The sequence below is a fragment of the Hetaerina americana genome, unplaced genomic scaffold, assembly GCF_022747635.1.
Source record: "Hetaerina americana unplaced genomic scaffold, ioHetAmer1.1.p SCAF_3, whole genome shotgun sequence".
NCBI lineage: Eukaryota > Metazoa > Arthropoda > Insecta > Odonata > Calopterygidae > Hetaerina > Hetaerina americana.
Genome location: NW_027286874.1, coordinates 64330467 through 64354922, shown reverse-complemented (window position 1 = coordinate 64354922; position 24456 = coordinate 64330467). Strand labels below are relative to the sequence as shown.

Sequence of the window (24456 nt, the reverse complement as noted above, 5' to 3'; positions counted from 1 at the left end):
TTTGACCAGACCCAAGGAGGGATGTGAACGGGTGCCCCGAGGCTTGTGCAGTGAATTGACTCACTCACTATTCGCCACACTTAACGGACCGGTTAAAGCGACTCGGATTCCTGAGAGAGTCGTAATGAAAATTTTAACGGTTCTGTGCAATGTAACAATAATCGAGCCCTAATTTGACATTTCGTTCAATATTTGTTCACGGAAATAGGTGCACACATGGCATTTACAAATCCATGGCATGAGATATAGAGAGAAATTATGGATCAAGAGACTGGGGCAGATAAATGAATGGAATCATCCAAATGTGATGAAATTTTTGGGATCAACATTTTTTTATCTCATTACGATATATTTCAGTAGAGCTAATTGGGCGCGAATCGTGAGACAAATCGTTTATCTTTACTACTGGTTGTAAATGGCTACTTAAAACGGTCGATAAAAAATTCTATCAATTTTAATTTTCATCTCCGAGCTGTGTCTCGGTCTCGAAATCAAAGGAACGTCGCAGCTAGAATTTTTCACTCAAACATAAATACGGTAAGTACACTCTGAAGAAGCAGACGAGGGATCTTGTGCATCACCAGCGTATAATTTGGGCGATGCTCTTCCGTGTTCTCCACCGGACCAGCTTTTTCATTGCCGACGCTTCGATGCCAAACTCGTCCATCGCCCTCACGAGTATCCAGCGTCTAGAGAACGTGGGCATCGAAATGTCGTCAATGACAAACTTGACTAGGTGGTGAACACGAGACAGCTTCAACCAGGAGGAGGAGTTTCCATAACTTCCTCCCAATATCATGATAATAAAACAAATATAACCTTCAGAGAATAAATATAACGAATACCTATACCACCATGTTAACGCTTAATTCGTTTCAACAACATTTATTTAGTTTAACCATATGCCGATTATAGTTTAGAGCATATTTGTGTGTGTATATAAATAAATAAACAAATAAATAAATAAATATATATATATATATATATATATATATATATATATATATATATATATATAATTTAAACTAATGAGTGAAATAGCGCTAGCAAACAAAAACACTTCCTTCGGAAACAGTTACTTCTTTCCCCAGAGGAAGGTGGCTTGGCCACCAAAAATTAAATTATTATTCACAATCGTGGTACTTTCTGGCATGATACATACGAGGCCCTCGTGTATATATACGAGGGCTTTGTATATATGTATCATGCCAGAAAGTATCACGGTTGTGAATAATATTATAAATTTTGGTGGCCAAGCATATGTGTGTGTGTGTGTGTGTGTGTGTGTATATATATATATCAGTTCAGGTTTTTTTTTTTAAGTAATCTACCGGTTAAGGTAGGTTTTTGGACTGACACAACTACCAAACAAATATTTTATTACTCCTAACAAAACACAAAATCAATCATCCTACTCTATATCAGGTCCCTCTTCATCTCTGAGTACTTCCTTCCTCCCTTCATCCCGTCCAACAACCCTATCCTGTTCCTTCCCTTTCCTCTTTTGCCCAACATTCTACCCTCTAATATATATATATATATATATATATATATATATATATATATATATATATATATACACACACACACACACACATATATATATATGCTTTTTAGGCCACATTCTAAAATCTAAACATAGAAATCCTTGCGAACAGCAATTTTAGAATCGGCACAGGAGGGGTGATGGTGAAATGGGACTCATATAGTCGAATCTAATTAAAAAATAAACATTTTTGCGACAGTGTTTGTGGGTATATGGTAAGTAGGTGGGAGGTTTAGCATGTACTGGATTCATTGATTAAACCGAATCCCTCATTATTCAGTGGCAATAAATTTATATTCTTTTTTGGAAAGAAAATTTAAATGATTGCACACTTCCCTTCGGAGGAGGCGGGGACCATAGTATTACAATAAAATTTAGCTCCAGTGTTACAAAAAGTGTAAAGCTTTTTGATTCTCCCAATTAAAATAATGCCCTACCTCCTTCGCATTTATCTCCTCACAGAATCAAGCAGTTAAAATGTGGCGTAAAATTGCACTCCCTAAATAATGTACAATATTATTGTAAAGTGTAGCATTATTACAATATAATGGTACGATTGATTCAACCTTCTCCCCGGCAATTACTTCTTGCAAAAGGCTTTAATAAAACGCTGAAATTATTTGACCTTTTATTTATTCTCAATATGCATTTGCAACATCTTTAGCTGGAGCATGTCCAACCGGTGAATAGCCGCCTTCCGGACACGCATCCTAATGAAGAGCATTAAACTATTTAGTGAAAGCCATTAGCACCACAACATAATCATAAAATTCTTTCTCGCATATAAATTACAGCAACCTTGTTTTGGAGACAAAGTGAATGACTTACATCCTGCAGCTCATTATTCGAAAATATGAGGATTGGGGCATCCTTTTCGAGCAGACCAGTTACCAAAACCATGACTCCGAACGCGCTAACGAGAAAAAATCACGTCCACGACGGAAAACCGGGAATTAACTTCCGCCGACTCCTCAATGAGTCCGATTATCCATCCCGAGTGGGATGGGTGGGGGCAGAAGGGGGGGCGCGTGACGGGAAACGGAATGAGTGCACCCCGAACGTATATTAAGTACGCGCTCAAAGGGACACGCACCGCTGATCGGGAGACCTTCTGATAGATGGGGAAGCGAGAGGAGGTGAATGATGGGGGTAGGGGGAGAGAGAGAGGGTGGAGGATCTCCGAAGGCCTTCCACGCGAGAAGGAACCCTGGGGAGAGGAGGGAAACTATTTCGCACGAAGCGCTGTTATTAAATCGGGTGGTGGCGGTTGGGATCGGCGGAAGAAGGGCGAAGCCAAGGGCAAGTGAGTGTGGTATTGACGGAGGAGGAGTGGCATGAGGGGGGGAGGGACGATTGATAGACGGAGATAATCGGGGAGGGTGCACAGGGGCGTCCCTGATTGCCTCTTTTCTAGATCCCAATTAAGGGCCAGTGAAACTCCGACCCCCATTCCCTGGACCAGAACAAATGATTGGGGAGGGGGACTGTGGGAGGAAACTGTGACCGTAGAAAAGTCACGGAGCGAGAAGAATTCATTCCGACCTTCCTCTTTTAGAGCGGGCATTGTGGAGATTCTAATTAATCACCCAACGGTTTAATCTCTTGGCAGTCGGAATCACTGAGAGAACTTAGAATGAACCCGAAAAAATGCCGCATTTATGAGCCAATCGAAAACAACGACACATTCTGCAAAGAATTGCTACTTCGTAACACAAGCATTATTTTATCACTCGGTTGGGGTTTCATCGACAGTCTTACGACAGAGAGGGTATATATGTATATTATATATATTATATACATATACATATATATATATATCTATATATATATATACTCATGTATACAGAAACATATATAAGGAAAAGGGATAGGAACACGTATAAAGGACGAACACAATAGAGGTGGGGAAGGCGGAATCGAACGGATCACAAGAGTAAAAATATTTCCTCAACCGGGAACCGGTCCCGGTTGAGGAAATATTTTTAATATTTTTACTCTTGTGATCCGTTCGATTCCGCCTTCCCCACCTCTATTGTGTTCGTCCTTTATACGTGTTCCTATCCCTTTTCCTTATATATGTTTCTGTATACATGAGTATTTATTCGCCGTTTGGCGGGATTTCGTGTTTGAATGTATATATATATATATATATATATATATATATATATATATATATATATATATATATATATATATGTGTGTGTGTGTGTGTGTGTGTATAAAAAACCATAAACACAGTAATAAACCCTAAGGTCGGTATGGTAGGCGATAGAAGAACATAACATTCTAAATGCTGGAAGTTCCTCACTGACCGCATGGAAAGGGAACTATGTAGACAGTATCGTAAAAAATAACCAAAGCTGCTTATCCCAATACGCGATCCATTATGATTAAAGATAAGTTACTTTGGACGACTCTCCTAGTTTTCACCAAAGCCCAACCTGATGATTACACTGTAAACAATTTATTAGGTCTTGAAGAGCATTAATTGGGAGTTAAACGAAGGAAAAGATAGCTGGGTATTGGACAGCTTTAGATTCGAAAAAACAGTCAACACGACTGGGATAACTTGTTGTTTTACACTTCATGAAAAACTGAGGCTCCATCTCAAAAAGACGCTGACTGGCGCTTTTCGGGATGCCTTTGAGTAATGGACTTCGCCATAATTTTACAAGTCTTCGTGAGTTTTGGGTGATGTTGGACCCATCCTCAATAAAAGGGGATGGATGAAGACGGAGGGAACGAGGAGGGATGTATACGGTTAAATGAGTGAAGGAAGAGGGGAAACTGGTCTCGTCTGTAGGAAATTCTGCTCAGTTGCGAGGGTTAGACGGAGGAATATAACTTTTGGCACTCACCTGCTCCTTCCAGGTCCAGTCGGCGACGTCTTTGCCTCCCTCCTTTCCGCTCGAACCTCCCTTCCTCCCGCCTCCGAGCGCCTTCTTTCCTTTCAGGCTCTCGATCACTTTGAGGGAACCGCTTATCGTCCCGTCGGCAGTTTTTAGCATCTCAAACCTACCGAGGCAAAGAGAAGAGAAATAATTGTACACACTGAGGAGAAAAGTATCAAACTGAAATGCTACAGCAATACCGTGTGGTCATGAATTTTCACTTTTAAATTTCAAGCAGTTGGAAGGCACTAAGATTCACCATTTTCTCACACCGCTACGTAAATTTTGAGAGTTTCGGCGAAGAATTTTTTTTCTGCTTCGCGACCAAAACATATCGCAGCATCATCAGATCCATGAGTGGACGAATCCCAGATCTCGATGGACCCGAGTTCAGTGAAATAATATCAGAATAATTTTAATGAAGACATCAGTATTTAAAGTTATACGAAAATGATCCTCGAGAATCCGATATTTCCCAAGATAAGGCCGATCTACACCAGAAGGTCGTCCACCCGAGTTCTTAAGCCATGACGTCAGGTTGCACTGGGTGAAAAGGTGCATCCAAGATTGAGTCATGAATTGTGTGACAGCTAGAACGAATAAATGATTTTAGGGCATATGCCAACTTTAAGGTTAAGTTTTTGTCATCGAATACTGTTTATCCAGAGAGTTATTTTTCTCTTCAGACATTACTCGAAGAACTATGGTGTAATTGATGTTCTTGTCAACTTTAAAGGCTAAAGACTATGATCATATATGTTCAAAATATAAAAAAATAAGATTGACCAAAACTCTTGACTTTTCAGAAGATTGATCAGTGGTTATTCCATTAGATTGGTGTACGAAGTTGGAAATGAGCCTTCTTTCATAAAGTAAACTCCGGCTAAATACTCATTCAAATGTCTATCTCACGAACACATTTATGAGGGTGGGAGGGGGAGGGGAAAACGATGGGTGACCAGTGCATTCATCAAGTGAGACTTTCCTGCGTGTTTTGCCACCTCAATACAAACAGGATTTTAGTAAACATAGTTCAAACTGAATTCATCAGTTCAGCATACGAGCCTATAAGGTTGCCACCGAAATATAAAAATTCTCCTGCAATCAACAGTAGGTATGTAAGAAAACGTATTACACCAGTGCAACTGAGTTCATTCTCCTGAAAATAAGGGATAAGAAGAGTTTATAATCCTCGTGATGCTAGACGGGATTGTCGGTAATTAGAAGAAGGGTGAGTACTAAGGACGACGCAGTTCAAACTTGTCCCTTAAACTACCACACGACTCATTTACGTACTTTCCTGCTACTGTCCGAACGGCGGACAGTATCAATATTTACTATATCATTTATTTTGGTGCATCTGCGCGAACAATTATTTAATACTTTTTTAAATCATCCCCATTTTTTGTTGCTCTACTTCAAAAAGGACGTATGGATTCTCAAGGCTTCATTAAACATATTTATTCGATTGATTAATCGATCCGTTCGTTTGGTACGTCATGCTGCCAATGAAAATAAATTTACCCTCATTTGATTTTCTTTGCTAATACAGTCTTTTCTGTATACACATTCTGTTATCTCCGCTGCAGGAAACTTCTGAGAATATGAAACTGAGTTATTAACGACAGCTTTGTTTGTGCTCACGTTTTTGAATTCCCGTTTTCGTATAAGAACGGAATCACTCAGTAGTGAATGCGGAATTATTAATACATACTCGGAATCACAATACATTCATATTATCTTGATAGATGATTACTCAAATACAAGCGTATAGTCACTTACTCGTCACCTTTGGTTCTACATCAGGATGATACTTTCCCGTTGATTTCACATTGCATAGTTTCGCAACCATAGTAACGTTACTTGAGAAGTGCGTTCTCGTTGTTAGTATAATTTTATTAATATACAGAAGAACGTAATTTATTTTCAATTGACTTTTTTGTAATGACTTATAGATACGTATGGATGCACAGTTGGCATTCCTTGTTTCAGCAGCGACATACGGAGGAGTATAACTAGTTATTTTGCCTTACATTATTCATGGAGCCGACGGAAGTAAAAAGAATCTGAGAACAGACACACACCAATCAGGTATTAGTAGTACATGCACAATCGTGTGAGACGAGTTGGTATGCGACAGTATATCGCAAGTGGAAATAACATCGGCCGTTTGAAAGTTTTCGTTCCGTCGACTGCATACGTGCATTCTACGAGAGAGTAACGGTTCCGAATAAGGGGAAACGAGCATACGATTATAATCGACGATGCATACGCCGGGGATACCGCATTAATAAACCACAAGTACACCTGAAAATAATCTATTCGGATACAAATGCTTCACTTGGAAGGAGGAGGAAAAACATAAAAAGTCCGCGTGGCCGCGATGAGATATTCCGAACACATCGCCTTTTGGCAGCAGTAGGACGATGAGGCAAAATTTCTCATTTATTGAACAGTTCGAGTGAAACCGGTTGGGCCCAACTGGTTGGTTGGCGGTGCCATTGACAACCACCACCCCACCAACCAGTCGCGAGTCCATGGACCGATCATTTCTGATCTACGTCTCCGCGGCCCCTATTGTGAGTAAATGGCGATATTCTTAGTTCCCAACTGCCATTTAATTTCTTCAAGGTCGCCACTGACACTGCGTCTAACACAAGACCGCTAGTTCTACCATGACAGCAATAGAATGGCGTTAAATAACATTTCATTTTAGAGCGAAATACAAAGCAAGTCCAGGTGAACAAGATTCTGGTATTCTGATTAGACTAACATGCAGAAAACGAATTTTAAAAATTGCCTCTTACAGCAGAGAGCAGAGATGTTTAACCTTTTGGTCCATTACATTCTAAGGCAGTGATATGCCCCGAGCAGTGTTCGTTCGAGTACCAACGTTCGCCCGTCACCTCTTTGAAACAGGTCTTTCACTTGAGTTGCATGTTCTGGGTTTTAACTTAAAATCGATAACCACCCAATTTTAACCCAATACAAACTGCCGTATTAAGTAAAAAAAAAATTACTTTGGTATTCCACATCATCTTGCCGGACGATGATTCTCTGTATGGAAACCGGTCGCAAATACATTAATACTGAGTGGAATAGCTTAGTATTTTCTTTCCTATTCTTGTGAAGGAGCTCAAAAAAGTAAAACCATTCACCATGACATGCATCAGAAACTGCAATGCTTTTTAGAAATTAAAAAAAAACGAACGATTACTTATTTTCTACCCGCGGCTTGCGTAGCTGGATTTACAATGTTCGACCTGATGAATGGTTTCTCCGAGACAGATTTCCGTCCTTAGAGAACTAGAGAAAAACGTATGTCCCCTCATGCTATACTTTCAGAACAGTTTTCACAAACTGTCCTCTTTCTACAGGGTATTCTCAGCTTCTCAATTTATCGAGATATTCAGCTATAATTTCGGTTTCGTTTCCAACTATGTTGCCATGTATCTGAAATTGTAAAATTCGATGATAAAAAAATCATGATTTAATAGCCCAACGATAATTTTCACTCGGTTATAAGATGTATAACTATGTCAACACATCAAGGACTGCCAAAAGACATCAATGGCAATAATCGAAAGAAGTGATAAAATGATTGAGGAATATAAAATTACAGATTTTTAAAAACATTATCGCCGACAATTCATCGTTCGGTGAAAATATATACATTAAACATCGCTAGCTTAACGTTACATACAATTTTTGAACCAACAGACGATTCAGTGACCTGGATCGTACTTCCCGAAGCACATTCCGAGATCATGGAACGTATGTAATTCTGACCGTCAGCTGTTGACGATTTCATTCTTCATAATCAAAAGAGAACGGTACTCTTATGACAGCGCAAGATTCATTTCTTGACGTAGACCTTTCCAACTCGGTTATTTTCTCCCTCTCTGTGATGGGAAATGCAAGAAATTTACGTGCCTAATTGAGAACATACGAGGGTCATCCGGAAAGTAGTACCCGTTCGTGAAATAAAGACACAAAAGTAAATATTAACAAACATAAAAAATTTTATTTGAAAGAGGATACTTTAAACTACTTCTCAACATAATCTCCAAGCAAATTAAGGCATTTGTCATAACGTGTGACAAGTTTCTGTATTCCTGCTGCATAGTCCTTCGCCGCCAGCTCATTGAGATACGCGAGGGACCCATCTTGCACAAATTTTTGCATAATGCAGATGGTGTTTAACAATTTCATGAACAATTGTTCGAGAAACATTGGGAAAATGCTCACAGATGTCATCAATTGTGACGCGCCGATCGTTCCTCACGAATTCGTCAACTGAGCTCACCAGTTGGTCTGTAATGACAGACGGTCTCCCCGAACGCTCATCGTCGTGTGTGTTCCCCCTCCCCATGTTGAAGTTGCGACACCACCGCCGAACAGACGACTCGTCCATTACATTGTCTCCATACACCTCCTTTAATTGGCGATGAATATCACATGGGCGAACGTTTCTTGCATTGAGGAATTTAATCACTGCCCTCACTTCACAACTGGCGGCGTTCTCAATTTTTTTAAACATTGTAAACAATCACAGAAACAACACAGGCAATGCTAGCGTCACGCAACTTGGCTCAGAGAAGGCAGACAAGCCACTGAAGCTATCTGACCTCGTCCAGCGGCTACTCGCGTCGTCAGCACTTCATGCGGCACGAACGGGTACTACTTTCCGGATGACCCTCGTACGTATGTAATTGAGAACAGAAGAATCTAAATGGGGGATCAAGATGGCGCGGGGGCTAACGTACTGGGTTCCCACCCTGAGGGCGCGGGTTCAAATCCCGGCGGTGTTGAATATTTTTCAGAGGTATCCCTACTTGAGGTGCTTTGTGGAGGGCACTTTGAGTGAGTACGTCGTCCGTCGGATGGGACGTTAAACTGCGGACCCCTTGGCGCCTTTCGTAAAGAGTAGGCTAATGCCGACGCCGGGTTTCTCTCCACCCTTCATCCTCTCCTGTCCATCCCCTATGGCGCAAATGACCTCAGCTGTCGGTCGCCTCCCCTCAAAACTACTACTAGAATCTAAATGAACCGAATAAACAAGAGGGGAGTACACACGGCAGCGCAATCTTTCGCACAGTCGGTAGGATGAAGAAATGAGGAGATAATCTCAATGGTTTTGCAATGTAGGTTAATACGTCTGCAACCCCGGGAGCACAACATAAACAAGGGTCCAGATCAATGAGGATGACACTCAAGTGCAATTTTCAGAACAAGTTTATGAGCGTGTTAGTGTCGGAACAAAATCTAGGCTCAAATTACAGTTTCTGAACACAAAACAGAGCGAAAAACATTCTTATTCACTTGAAATTGATTGGAATATTCTCATTCAGGTATATCGAATAAAAGGAGGGGCTCCTCTTATCACCTTTGGATTGTGAAAAATATGTAATCCTCAAATTGATTGGATGAACGACCAAACATTAGACCATAATCAACAAAATATTCAACTTACACGAGTGAAATAATTCAGCGATCGATTCATCCGAATAGTGGAATTTGGTATGCAGTCAAAGTCGTGTACCCTCCTATAGCAAAACAATGCTAGAGAAATCCATAATTCGACCGTGACGTACGGAAGATCTCTTATTATTTTAAATACATATAAAGGTTTCAGAATTTCCCGTGAAACCAGAAATACGGTGAAACCACGTGAATAAACATTTTATTACGTTTCTTCCCTGATGCGTCAAATGAATTCACAGGGGTTTGTGTTCCACGCGTAGACGGAGGCACATCAACCGATCACAGCGATCCTAAAGAGCCGCCCGAAATGGGCGTTTCCTCCCCACGGTCTTCTTCGGGAAACGACATCCTCCCCAAGGATGGCAATCAAGCTCACGTCCTTGGGGGGATGCATTAATAGACGCATATGCATACAATTCACAATGAGAGAGCGCAAGGTGTATCGGGGTGACGCTTGTCGAAGGATATTATAATGGACGATGAGGGGAAAAAAGCCCGAGGTGGAGGGGCGGAGCTTGAGAATCTAATTACGCCTCCGGGGAGATTGCATCACGCACCCAATATCCGCACGAGAGTCACGACGTGACGGAGCCCCTCGCCACCCCCCGGCCTCTCTCGTGGGAGCTTGTTTCTCCACGGCGGCGGCGATATGAAATTTATCCCCGTCGAAAGTAATTGGGTTCCACGGACCATATTTCACCGCTCGACTCGCCGCCTCATGAGTAATATATTGCCCTTTATTTCTCCCCCAATTCCACCCCAACATTCCATTTTCGATTCTTGTCATAACTATTTATTCCTAATGGGGAATGTGCCGAATCGTTCTCGACTCGATGATTTTTTTCATGCGATATAACGACTTTTTAAGGTTTACTCTCTGGTGTTTTGGCTGACTCCCTAGCTGACTCAATCACTCTTGAATGCATGCGCAAGGCATTGTTTTCCCCCAGCCCGACCTCTTTTAAGTCGCCTGGGCATCGCATCGGCGAAAATATTTTTTTTTAACTTGCTCGTAAACCGGACTGCAACGGCAAAAATCAATCACCCGTATGAGGTGAGTTGCCAGTTTCCTAGAGAGAAAGTGCTTTTGCGGTGAAACTCACGGGACAAAATGTATTAGAAAAAAAATTATGTATGAAAGAAATGGCGGTTCTTACGCTGAGAGCGACTGAAATCTTTCCTGGATAATTAATAACGTCGGATGCATAGCTGAACCAATGTATTAAGGTTTCTTTTTCATATTTTTTTCTTCGATTGATGTAAAATTGACTAAGGATTGAAAATGACTTAGGAAATGAAGAAAATAAAACGAATCACATGTTATATTCTATGATTGCAGGCTTAACTTTGTGGAAATCCATTATCGCTGAAGTAACACAACACACAATGTATGTATCTGACATTAATCTATGAAATCAATCCATTAAGCAATCAATCTATGATATTAATCTCTAAATAATCTATGAAATTGAAGGAGAGATACATAGCGTGTTGTTTACATCAGTGAATCACGTGTTACTTCAACAAGTTCAGCACAATCTGACATTTGATTGGTGCTAGTACGGGGGACGATTCATGGACAATATTGAACTAAAACTGCTCCTTTAAGGCATGATAGCGGTAGAGCGATATCTTTGTAATATCATGAAGAACTCGGGGGGAGTATAACGTGGCGAAGGAGTTAAAAAATACGGAACACGATATTTTACATTTTTATTATGATTTCTGAGGCTGAACCTGATCTTATTCATCGTACATTTAGCATAACTAGGTTCAATCGAGTTTCAGCAGAAAGAGCGAATGAACGTAAGATATTTAAGTTATGCAAATATATTTTACACATAGGTAGGAGACGGGCTCCTCATTGGGTTGCCAAACACGGTAATTGCGCATTTTTTGTGAGATGTAGGCCGCCGCCTATGGGTCGTGCCCTACATCTTTCAAGTCCTGTAACAACGCCACGACTTTTTCATATCTCCATGAATCCGCCTGCTCGGCAAATTTGTTTCAGTGCGCACCGAAGGTGTGAAAGATGAAGCTGATTGCTACTTTTCCTTGAAGAGGTCACCTTTTTGTCATTCTCACAAGCAGCAACATCCACTAAGGACTGCTATTTTCCAGCACCATTCCAAAGTGGTTGCCAGCACAAAAAGCGAAAGGAGAGATGACATCACGAGTATATGCACCCCGTGAGGTGTTTCGACACGATTCCATGTGAGCCTCATTCCTTCCCACCCCGGATCTGAGGGGCCGCTTAAAGGTCTTGGGAATACAATAAGAAAATGGCGACTATGGCTCACCGAAATGGGAGTTGATTCGAGTCGCATTAAATAAGCAATAGGAAGTCATATGACAACGATAATATGTCATTACAATGACTATCCATATAAAAAAACAACTCGATACACAGTTCATTTAGTTCCGCAAGCGCACACTACAAACCAATTATTTCGTAATTATGCTAATGAATCACACAATTATTCATAATGACTGAGAAAAAAATCACTAGAATAACTGTCCAAAATATTAGAAACTATTAAAAACAAAAAATAGAGAATGAATCAATGAAGATTTACTTTTCCTGAACAAGGACTCAACAGGGGCCATAGTTTCAAACGTGAAATTGTTTCAATAAGTCATACGCAGGAGAAATATCCCACATAAAAGACATGCACACGGTAGACAAATGCTTTACGCTGATATTTTTTGCCTTCGACTCCAGTAACACTTCAAAACTCTAACAGCGTGTACATTTTCAAGACAAAAGATTCCTTCCACCGCAACGCACGTCGGAAACGCAAAACACAAACAAAATCCCACGATGATCTCGTCTCCGAAACGCGGTGGCACATCAAAAGATATGAAAACGCATTGGAATCGTACCTCTGACCCAATTCAGCACAAAGCATTCTTCCCAAGGTCCCGTGTCCAGGGTGTCCTGGGCCCACCCCCCTCAGTCTCTTCAGTTTGTCCTCCTTCTTCCCCCCTCCACCTCCACCGTTCTCTTCTTCGTCTTCATCCCACTCCCACGCCTCGCCCCCGCGGCCCACCACGACGCCCCTCAGGGGATTGGGCTGTAACTTTTGGTCAGTGGACATTATAGACCGAGGATGAAATTTGGGGTAACACTGCTATTCCGACACCACTGAAGGAAGTGACACTGTCGACGAAGCCGCGACGCGGCCGGACACTTAAGGGACCATCCTCCGCCGCCACCTTCCCTTCACATCCCACCGTTCATGTCTCCAGCCGCACCCCCTCTCCGTCGCACTTCCGAGGGCCTCACGCACTTCGCACCGGAGCGTGCGCATCCACGCGTCGACCCGGAGGAGAGACCGCTACGTCGAGTGAATATTCCGGCTCTTAAAAACCTCAATTCCCACCACCACCACCACTGCCCATGATACTTCGCCACTGAATGGAACGACGTAAGAGGTCTGGAAGCACGATTCCAGATGCCGCCGCCTCTCCCCTCCTCCTCCACCTCCCCTCCTGGACTCCCTCATTGTTTGAGTTGGGGATGGGGTGGGTAGGAAACGAGGGAAGGGGGGCGGTGGAGGGGGAGGAGCGATGGGTGGAGGGCGGGAGGGTGTTGCGAGAGTGGATATGAAAGGGGTAGAGGGCGCGAGAGGCACTAACGGTGGTGGGAAGGGGTAAACGAAGAGGTCGTGTGGAGGGGTGAGGAAGGGAGAGGTGGGGGGGATCGACTTGCGGGAGGGCGATGGGGTGTGTTGGGGGCAGCGGGAGGGAAGGGGAGGGGAATCGTGGAACAGAGGGGGGGGGGGAATTCCCAGCGACATCTGTTTACACTCGAAAAAAAACTTGCCTCGGAATGAGAGCGTTTTGGTTTTGAAAAATTTAACCAAAATCCGATTTACCCTTCACACAGGAGGGTGGTCAAAAAGTGGAAATGTGGTTTTCGCCTGAAAAAAAAAGTTCGAATTGCGAAAAATATCCATCAGGCTGAATTTTTCGAGTTATCCAAGAACAATAATTAATTAATTAGCGTCAAATTAACATGACTTAAAGAGCCCATTGACCTAATAAAAAGTCCACTGGAATGTGCCCCTCCGTGATCACAAGGGCTATTTAAATGAGTACGAGGTTCTTACTTACTGTCATTACGTACACAGGATGACAGATGCGCGAAAGAAAATGACTTCTCATTGGTGAAATCTCCATCTTTGACAGTCAGAGCAAAACGAGCTCACTTATTCCAAGAGGAATTCATCTTATGCAAAATATGAAGCGTAGTATTTCTGACAAACCGAAAATGGCTTTGCTGAAGTGCATAATGTTTTTGCCACGTTAACCAAAACTGCATTTTCTCGCTTACCTACAATGAGAGTATACCTCCGTGTATAAGACGCGAATCTTAATTCACATCGATGTTTTCCTGACGCTGAGATTCGGGAAAGAGATTTTCAGGTGCAAATCGACGTAAAGGGAAGAGCTAGTGTGGATTTCCTGCCAGAAACGGGTTTTTCCTCGGCGCTTGGCACTTCTTTACCGGCTGCCGCTTTCATCGTTCCTCGCAGAGCCGACCCGCGATAAGGGAGCCCCGTGTGGGAAGGAAGGAGATGAGCTAGTTTGATAGTTCGGGACGATGATGCTGTGGATGGCTCCCTCCTTCGTCCCACTAAGTATGAGGCAGATCGGCTTACAGGAAATGGAGGTGAATGGGGTGAGAGGACGGACGCGTGTTTGAGTACGGTTGGTCGGTTGCGGCGTTTTTCCATAGGCACATCAACACGTACGTTATTTGAGCCGGACTCTTTTTTTCAGGGTTCGTCAGTATCTTGAAACGTCATATAAAACACAAAATGAAGTCTAAGAACGGAGAAATAATTCGAATAGTAATACTCCATCCACTAATTAAAAGGCAAGCATCGTATCGTAAAAATTTTAACAACAAAATAGGATCATAATTTGTTCAAAATTCGTTTCCCCTACAAATAAATCATACCTCCTTAGTATCTTCAACCACAAGTTTTGGTTTTTATACGTTAGGGAAGAGCTCAACGAAAACTATGATCTAAGGCATGCGTAATTCACACATTAAGGGGAGAGAAACCAGTATTTATTTTTATTTAACTATGGTTACCTACGACATTTCAGCAAGCCGGACAGCTTGCATTTTAGCTAAGTTGGAGCATCCGGGATCCGAACACGGGAACCTCCAATTATTAACCGAACGCTCTACCCACTAGGTACTCTACGCTTCCGTTCAAAATAATTTTTTCCATGAACTTCGGATCTTAAGGTGTTGCATTTGCATGATGTCTTGCTCGGGTATTAGCGAGGTCTGCTTGTGGTGACGTGCATCACGCTCGATTTGAATGAGAGCTCTTTAACTAAGCTCCTAAAAAAAAGTAATTAGACCCGACCGTTTGCACGGACAATTGATGCGCTTCCTGAGACGAAGACAGGCAGGAACGTATCCTTTCATCCTCCCCACCTCTTTTTGAATGCGAGAGTAGTAATGGGAGAGCGGTGCGAGGGAAGAGGGAGGGGGGGCGCTAAATGGAGCTGCACGACATAACGGCCGAGGGCATGTCTCCCGAAGTCAGTCACCTCGATTGGCTTTTGTTTTCACAAATGCCAGACATGATCACACGCCGTCGACACTTCCACGTTTACTACGGAACTTTTCCACACGTACGTAGGTACGTTTCCAACTGAGACAGCGATCTTTCTAACCAAGTTTCTCACCTCAAGGGCCTTCGGTTCGGGCGGCAGCTCATTGTTTACATTAGGACTTCGACAACAATGGATGCCGTTTTTCACTCGATACTTATCGATCGAAATGTTACGCAATCGATGCCCCGAGGCTGGGAAAATTGATGCAATTCGATCGGCAATCTTGATTCGATGTGGCGAGCCATAACTGTTCTTTCGTCGATTACCAGTTGCGCCGAGATAAAAACATCTTGCTCTGCCAGATGATTCCGATGGTGCCTGCTTACCCAATAATTGTCCCAGTTCATCGGGGCCAAGCGAAATCTTCTTTCCAACAGATCAAGCTATCTAATTATGTGCCCTCGGATGTGGGTGAAGAGAATTAACTTCACGACCATGAAGGACGAAAGGACTTACCCACCTTATGCGGAAAATGAGGGATAAAAATCGGATCTTCTCCTACACCCACTGACTTGGGTATTCTCCTACACGTGGCAACCTAACCTCAAAGAGAAACAACGCACTGGAAAAAGACGACTCTTTCACCTTTTGGTTGGATTTGCCATGGAACTTGCCGTGCATGCAACCATAATTGGCCGTCGTAAAAAAGATAATGGAGACGTGATTATTATCTTGCTTCTGACTTCTTCGCACACGAATACAAAAAATGAGGAAGAGGCGATAAGGAATGCAGTAGGATGAGGTGAGATGATGTCATTAGCGTAAAGAGCCATTGTTTTCCGCAAGAAAAATAAGCAGCTAGACTGTCCTTGGTGCAAGTTAAGGGACGGTGTCTGAGGGCAAGGTGTGTGGAGAGGGCGGATGGAAAGAAACGGGTGTCGAAGATTAATGAAAAACTGGAAGTGAAGAGAAGGGGGGAGTGAGTAACCTACAACAGAAATGAAGGACGGAAGATATGAATAGCATTTGAGTGGTGTCTTGCCTACAGAAATTTAGCATTAAGCGTAACTTTTATTAGTGGCTTCACAGGAAGGAAGTAGAAATATTCTGTAATATATATTTCGGTTATAAAATATAATATATTTGGGGAAATTGATGTTGTTTAAATGGAAAAACCTAAAATAATATGATTTGATTTTTTTTAAATCATCCTCACAGGTTATTGCTCCGGGGATTGGTTTCTAGCAGCTATCCAGAATATCCTTTTCTCGGCCAATTTTTTAGTTTCCCCATAGTTCCCTGCACTTTCATCTTCCATTACGTGCTTCATCCTTGGCCTTCCTCTGCAATTCTTGCCCTCCGTTTCCTTGAATTATGGTCCTCAGTAAACTATCGTGATTCAGGGTATGTCCATTCAATTTCACATAGACGGATTCAAAACCCTAAGATTCTATTTACCCGGCGGTAAAAGATAGACGCGTGTAAAGGTAAAAAATGAATGAATAATAATTCGTCAGTGAAAGGAATAAATTGATGTAATAAGCATTCTAATATAAATGCAAAAAATAATGTACTCACTAGCACGAAAAATGAATACATATAAATATGCAAATTTTAGATTGAATAAATTATGCTTGACGTTGTTGAACGGTAGGTGGATTTTTGTTCGTTGTTTTTCCAAGAGTTTCTTTTATAACACTTTCTAAAATAAAAATAAATAACGTTAAACGCTACTTTGAAGTATTTTTATTAAAAATATTAAATAAATTCTGCTCAACCATATGATTTCAATAAGAATCCATTGTATACCAAAATCAAGAAACCAATGGCATTGACCTCGCTTTTCCCAAAAATAAGCAGCCTTTTATGAATGCAAATATTTAACAGATCACCTTGAAAAAATGGATGTATTAGAGGAGAAGTTGCGGTGCTCGGTCATGTTAATCATTCACAATTTTAAAATATCTCTTCTCTTGAAAGTTTTTCAAAATATACATAAAAATGTTGGAATAAATTTTAAAAAGTCCGTATAACGCTTTTTCGGGTAATATTTTAAGAAAACAAACTCCCGGCGAATGGGAATAAGGTGGCGCAGGTGGCTACTGCAAAGGAAAGGGACCTGATCATTCGTTCTTTGATCCCACTGGAATGGGGGCACGAGTCGTAATGCGACGACTTTATGTATAAGTCCAACGCAGGTCGGAGGGGGATTATTAATGCTGCCAATCACGGCTGCTCGGCGAGAAACCTATCCCTCCCTCCCTAAATATTAACGGACTGAAAGTATTCTACTGTACAGCATTTGGTGCTGTTTCATCACATTCACCGTTTCTCCCGTCCTGCACTCAAAATCGGGCGAAGCCTAGAAGTGCCATTAGATTGTAATATAAAGTGCAATGTCAATTCTTTTACAATCATCCTCGCTTGTCTCGATACACAACGGTTAATGCACATATCGGACTGTTATACTGGACCTTGCGGTGAAGGGCATGCCCTGCGCATTTCCCAATCAATGCCAGGCTGTTTAATTTCATCATAATGAGATAACATTCTAGATTTGACAGCCTCAAATAAATAAAACATATAGTTTCCGGCGTAACCTTGCGGAACTTCTTCATGATTATACAAATCTGAAATTGATATCTAGAATTAACTACGCACGCATATGGTGACCACTGTGCTACTGCTGAGAATAGTGTTCTTAAGTTATCTCAGTCATAATTATGCTGCTTATTATCTTGGGATTGAAAGATGAGCCTTTAGAATATTCCATTACATGGGTTACTACCCTCGTATTGAGGATATTTTTTTTAAAATGATGATCACCAAAAATTTATATTCCTTGCCATACATTTCACTCTGCGTGTGATGGAATGGAACATATCCGCAATTCTGATTGCTGACGGGAGGAAGCAGAGAAGCGCTAAAGAAAGAGGAGCTATAAACTTGAGAAGGGTGGGAGATTTTGAGGGAGCAGGGGGGGGGGAGTTGACTGGAGAGGGATTACATTTGTGATATGTACAAACATTGAAGGTCATCGAGACTGCCAAATCTAAGACGCATTTACAAACAACAGAGGCGTTGGTTTGTCGGTTTTTTACACATGAATTCCTCGAATGGAAAATATTTCGAACCGTGACAAACTTACGAAACGCTCCCGCGAAGGGAGATGCGGATCCGTTTATGATCTTTTTCAAGATAATAAGGGGCTGAGTTACGCAATGCTTTTGCTCACAAATGAAATCGACGCGGTAGCTTTGAAATCATTTTGCAATGTGAAATTCACGTTCTCTGAAGCCGGAGACAAATTACCCTGCACCCCCTCCTTTAGTACACCATTTTGCGTTTAACGTTATACGAATCAAGCCTTCAGGATTTACCCTGCATGCAAAGTCTCGCCTGCAAAAATATTTACAACGAATTCCGTCAAGATATGACATTCAGTAGAAATAAAAAAATGTAAATGCCGTATAAAGACCCCGTGAGTCGTAAGGAAATCGACTTACAGCTATCCACAATTCACCAAACGAGGACGCATATTTAACCTACACGCGTATAGGAGCCGTGGTAATATGTCAGACACCTGTGTTGTGTAGGGTGCCGATTGAGATGGGGCACCAATATCGTCGGCTATCGTTGGTTGGGAGCTATGCAATGACTGGTAACCAGCACTTACCAAGCATACGAAATAGTCTTGGCAATGGGAGGCAAGCCGGGAATTCGTCAAGTCAGGGGTGCCAAATTAGAGGCGGGCTTCAAAGACATTTCACCCGCGCCACTTCGACTCTGCGACGACTCCGACTCCACGCGTGGGCGTCCGAATACCAGCGGTGTAAAAAACGTCCACGAGGGCAGCCCCTCACCGCCTGGCTGTTGGGCGCTTTCGAGTTCAAAAGGGCGTGTCCGAAGGTTCTCTCCGGCACGGATACACGCACTCACGCAGTCGCGGCGCGGCGGCATTGTATTTCCCCCCTCCCCTCCCTTCACCTTAATTTTATTTCTGCGGCGGAGCGGCGGATGTGGTGGGGGCGAGCGAAAGAATGTTTGGCATGGTGGAAGAGAAAGGTTGGGTTATTGGACGCCGGTTAAAAAGAGATCCCACGTCGCCGATGCTATGCGAGGAGAGGGGACTTTCGTCTTAATCCGAGCGTGTGCCGTCGACCCTTCCCGCCCTCCACCCTCCCCCCAAGCGGCCCACTTACGACCTCCACCCACCCAGAGAATCCCCTCCGCTGCCCCCCACCAACCCCCCGCCACCCTATTCCCAACCCCCTCACCACCCGCACAACCGACGCCTACCTTCCCCCACCCCTCTCCCCGTGGCCCGCCCCGTTAAAGTTACAAAAAAAAGAGAACGATCTCGGCTGGATCACACACCGCACGAGTCTCCCTTGCTCCGGCGGCGCCACTCCCCCCTCACAACTTGGACCCCGCTCCCCTCCCATCTCACTCGAACATTCGAGCGCACTCCGGGTGGCTTTTAACACTTCCCATTCGAGCGGAGATTGCATGCGAGTGGAATGTCGTCGCTGGCGTGGAACGTTGCGGAGAATTGAAACAAAAAATATTGAAATAACCTTTTCAGACATATCTTACTTTCTTTTTTCTTTGAAAAAAACCCCCCAGGCGGGTCGAGCAGCTTGTTAGGACTCGCATTAATGCACATTTCACGTAGGCGCGAGGCAAAGTTTCAGCATTGAAGGAGACCGGGGGATGGAGAGGGAGAGCGTGAATGTTGGTGAGGCGTCTTTTCTCCAAGGGGCCAATGCACCTAATAAGCCCCCCAAAAAAAGGCTTTCTAAGTGCTTGAGGAGGGGCAACACTACGTAATTCAATTGCAAAGCTGAAGACTTCTCTTTCGTTATATTTACTAAATATTTTTCCTGGATACCACAGCGCTAGGTATGGTAGAGTAAGAGAGATGACAGTTGGAAGAACTTCGAAGAAAGCAGGACATGCGTACAGTATGAAAGAGTAATGAGAGGAAATTGGACGTATCTTACAAGAGAAGGAATAAAGGGGGGAATGCTGGAAAAGTGAGGTAGAGGGAGGAACAGAGTAGGAATTATGGATGGGATTAGCCGAAGTGGAAAGTATAGAGAGCTGGAGAATGAATTATTGTAAGATGAAGTTTATTTATTTATTTTGCAGTAGTCCGAAAACAGCACTTCGAAATTTACATCGGAATTTGAACATTAATATAACAGTTTGACAATTGCATACACCCAAGCCCCAGGTGGACGAAAAACCACCTAGATGGGAATCGAACCCGCGACCTCTGGGTTGGCCGACGAGGAAGTTGCCCCGCCGGCCACCGGGGCCGGCTATTTTAAGGACATTTTGTACCACGATAGCAGTGAGTAACGAGTATAGTGGCGTATAGTGCCAGAACATACCAAAAACCAACTCCAAACCGGTTACCGACCGAATACTGTAAATAATAATGGTGACAACACTAGTTCAACTAAAAAACATCGAGGACGCAAGGAGCATTCATCAATTTGCTAATTCTCCCTCGACTAGGCGTCAGATTTTACCCGCTTCCGTCAATAATTCGCAATTCTCTTTTCTCTGGTTCGTCGAAATTGAAATTCACTGAAGATCGATATCATCCCATGATTGAGAAATGGATATCTTTCAGGGTATGGTGTATTATGAAGAAAATTCAAAAATGGTTTGTCCATTAAAGTTTCGTTTTCGTCATAAAATAAACATTATAACACCATTTTTTTCTAAATATAGCTTGGATTCACGTTGGGAAAAACATTTTAAAACTTCCTATGATTTTCAGGAGCTAACGGTTTCATCTTAATAAAGCATCTACGGAGAATTGATTGATCGCATCGTCAAAATCAGCGTTATAGTACGATATTTTTTATTTTATTCATTCATTACTCAAATTTTTCATCTCTTGGAACACGGATATATTAGTCAATTACAATAATTCAATCCAGTAAGCATAAAAACGTCGTAAAATTTACAGATGAGGAAAAGAGCTCAGATCGTACGAAGCAAAATGACAACTCGGGTGGCGCTGCGCTTCAAATGCGCAGCGCCAAAGTTGAATGTTTTCCCGATTCGGTCAGAGGTTTCTCGGAGTAACTACCTACAAGGAAGCCCAACTCACAAAGCTTGTGTTTGTATCCAAGAGAGTTGATTCAACGGAATCCGAATCCGTAATACACGTTCAATATGTGATGATATATAGTATTCAGCGGGCTACTGCGCCAAATTAGAGAAACAAATAATGGGAATAACTGTGCAACATAATATAGATCTACCTGATAGGCCCACTGCGACACTGCATCCAAAATAAGATCAACTAAAGGAATCTTACGGGCTCAGGGCGAACAGCTATGAAAAATCGAGGATTGCGCAGTTTTTTTAAAACGAATAAAAACTCATCGGGGAAAGTATTTGATTCAGTAGGGCGTAACCGTTAAATATGCCTTAAAAATGCTAATGCAATCGAACAATCGAATCGAAAAAAAATATATCCCTACTGGCGATATATTCAACCAAAGCCGAATAATAACCTCGATTTTGATGGTAATTTTGCACGTTCTTGTTCAACCCCTGCGGGTGAATACGGCCTTGTATGTCGAAAGCCCTACGAAATTTCCTCCACCAACTGGCAGAGACGAGAGTAATCTGTCTGTGCCTTCTTGCCTGCGTTTTCACTCAATTTTGACTACCTAAATTGGCAATCCTTGGGAGTGAGGGTATGCCGCGACGAGGTTGTGTTAAATGTACATGGGTGTTCACGGGCCAGAGATTCATACCTTGAAGAAACACCTTACATTTAAACAAGTTTTGAGAGTGTCCAGTCAAAAGAAATGTGCGAATTTCGCGGGTAAACAAGAACGAGTGAAATGCCGACCAAAAAAAAAGTACTGGGGCAAATGGAGGTCTCGGTTGAAAACGCAAGTGCGATCACAAACGTGTCCAACTGCTAAGGAAACTGAGAGGTGATTGGGGGCTATTAATAACGAAAATCACGACTTAATACCTATCAGAGCGTAACAACTGAGTTACATAAATACGTGTTCGTCATGATCAGAGAAATTCGCGCATTTCGCATACGCCGAAGAATGCCAGAGATGCATCAACAAAGCTGACTATTTTATGTGGATAAATTTATGTATCAGTATACATATATGTCCGACCTAAAGTTATATGTAATATTCATTATTCCAAATAGGCAAGAAAACGAACAATGAAGATCACTGTGAACGTAAGATACTTGGACAGGTAAAAAAAAAGTTATCAGCGCTTGTGCAGCTATCACAATACTATGTTACCTTGCAGAAGTGCCTAATCATTTCTTATTCCGTGAGATAACCCGTAATGTACAGATATGTATCCAACTTATTACTCCGATGAACAAACAAATTGAAAATATGCCAAATATCGTATTAATGGAAAGAAAGAACTGGACACCTTATGTTGCGAAGTCTTTTATTTAAAGAGATTCTAAAAAAAATTCTCTGAGTCATTTGTATTCAATTTCATTTCATTTCATTTCATTTGTATTTCAATTTTTAAGTCAGGTGTAATATAACTCAACAAAACTTCTGGCGACAGAAAAATATGGAAACAATACAGGCTGAATTGCTAAAAATATTCACATTCACAGATAGAGAGAAGAGATATCATAAATTGTGAAGCCTTCTCAAAAAGAAAATGTTGAAATTACTTTCAAAATCGATTTCCCAAAATTACCATTGACGATATTACATATTATTTTTCATGTGTTTAATCAATTCCATCTGCTGGAAAGTTTTTTGTCGACGCGTTGTTTACATTTCTGTGACAATCACTCAACACCGGAAGTGAAGATTCACGGAAAGTTCCCATCGAGGTTCCCATCATTAGAGGGGGAGGTAGTTGATTATCACCGCGGTTAATACCTTGGCTCCCACTTATTATTACTAGATACATCAACTTCCTGTTTAGTTGACATTAATTTCAATTTGATTTAATAAACCTTCAAGATTAAGAATGCATATTATGCTAGGCTTTCTAGGGACAAAGGTAGTCTGTTGGGTCCAATGAAATTTTAAGTAAAATCACACCTGTCAGAAGTCACCGACCCACATAAAGGGATACAAACGCACGAAGAAAGAATTTTGAACGAGACTTAGGAATGGAGAGCGTTTCAACGAGGACCTCAAAAGCAAAAACTCGGGCCTGAAAGTCTTTTGCCCTTCTTGGCAACGGTTGACAACTTGTCTTATTATGGACCACAGAACATTTCATCGGACCAATAACCCCGAAATTTCTTCAACGCGTTCCTTCTTCCTTCACTGCCCACTTTCCACCCTTCGCACCGGATTTCATGAGTGCTCTTGGATGCGATGGGAAGTAAGTTCGCGACGACATCACGCAGAGTCAAAGCGGCGGCGAACTTTTAAGGTCCGATCCAAGAAGGGAAAAAATATTCCGTATAATAAAAGGAGGACGCCCGAGACGGCGGTCTTGCCAAGGGGCGAAATCACTCCTGGTGAGTTGGGAGAGCCGAATGAACGCGAGTGACACACCAGGGTATGCACGCACAAATCCCTAAAACATGTCATGGGCCAGGGAAAAGCTTTTGTGACGAAAGAACTTTCCTCAACCATATATGCCCTTCTATTAAAAAATAAAATAATCCACAGCCGAATGCCATACGGTAGTTCCCTTAACCCAGACCTTGAGGTTAAGCACTATGGCAAATTTCCACTGCGATTCCGCTCGAATGTATTGTAATAGAAATTTATTTCCCTACGGAACCTACGTTGGTCTCATAAACTTGAAATACTACCTTGATCAAAAAGTTCCCGGAATAACCACCGTGTGGCGCTCCCATCGTTCCGATTTGAGTTCTGTTTTTTTTGTTAAATTGGTACATCTGTTGTTGATATTCCCTTTAAATCTTAGTGTCATAACTTGACATTTGCAAAAGTTACGTAGCCA

At 42.2% G+C, this 24456-nt stretch overlaps 1 protein-coding gene across 1 annotated transcript in view; it reads right to left on the bottom strand.

Annotated features, from left to right (window-relative positions):
* Myo10A (Myosin 10A) overlaps window positions 1-24456 on the bottom strand; it is a 247824-nt gene that overhangs the window by 15002 nt on the left and 208366 nt on the right. The window contains exon 48 of the mRNA XM_071587864.1: window positions 4405-4561. Within this exon, the coding sequence (XP_071443965.1) occupies window positions 4405-4561 (157 nt within the window). The remainder of the gene's footprint in view (window positions 1-4404; window positions 4562-24456) is intronic.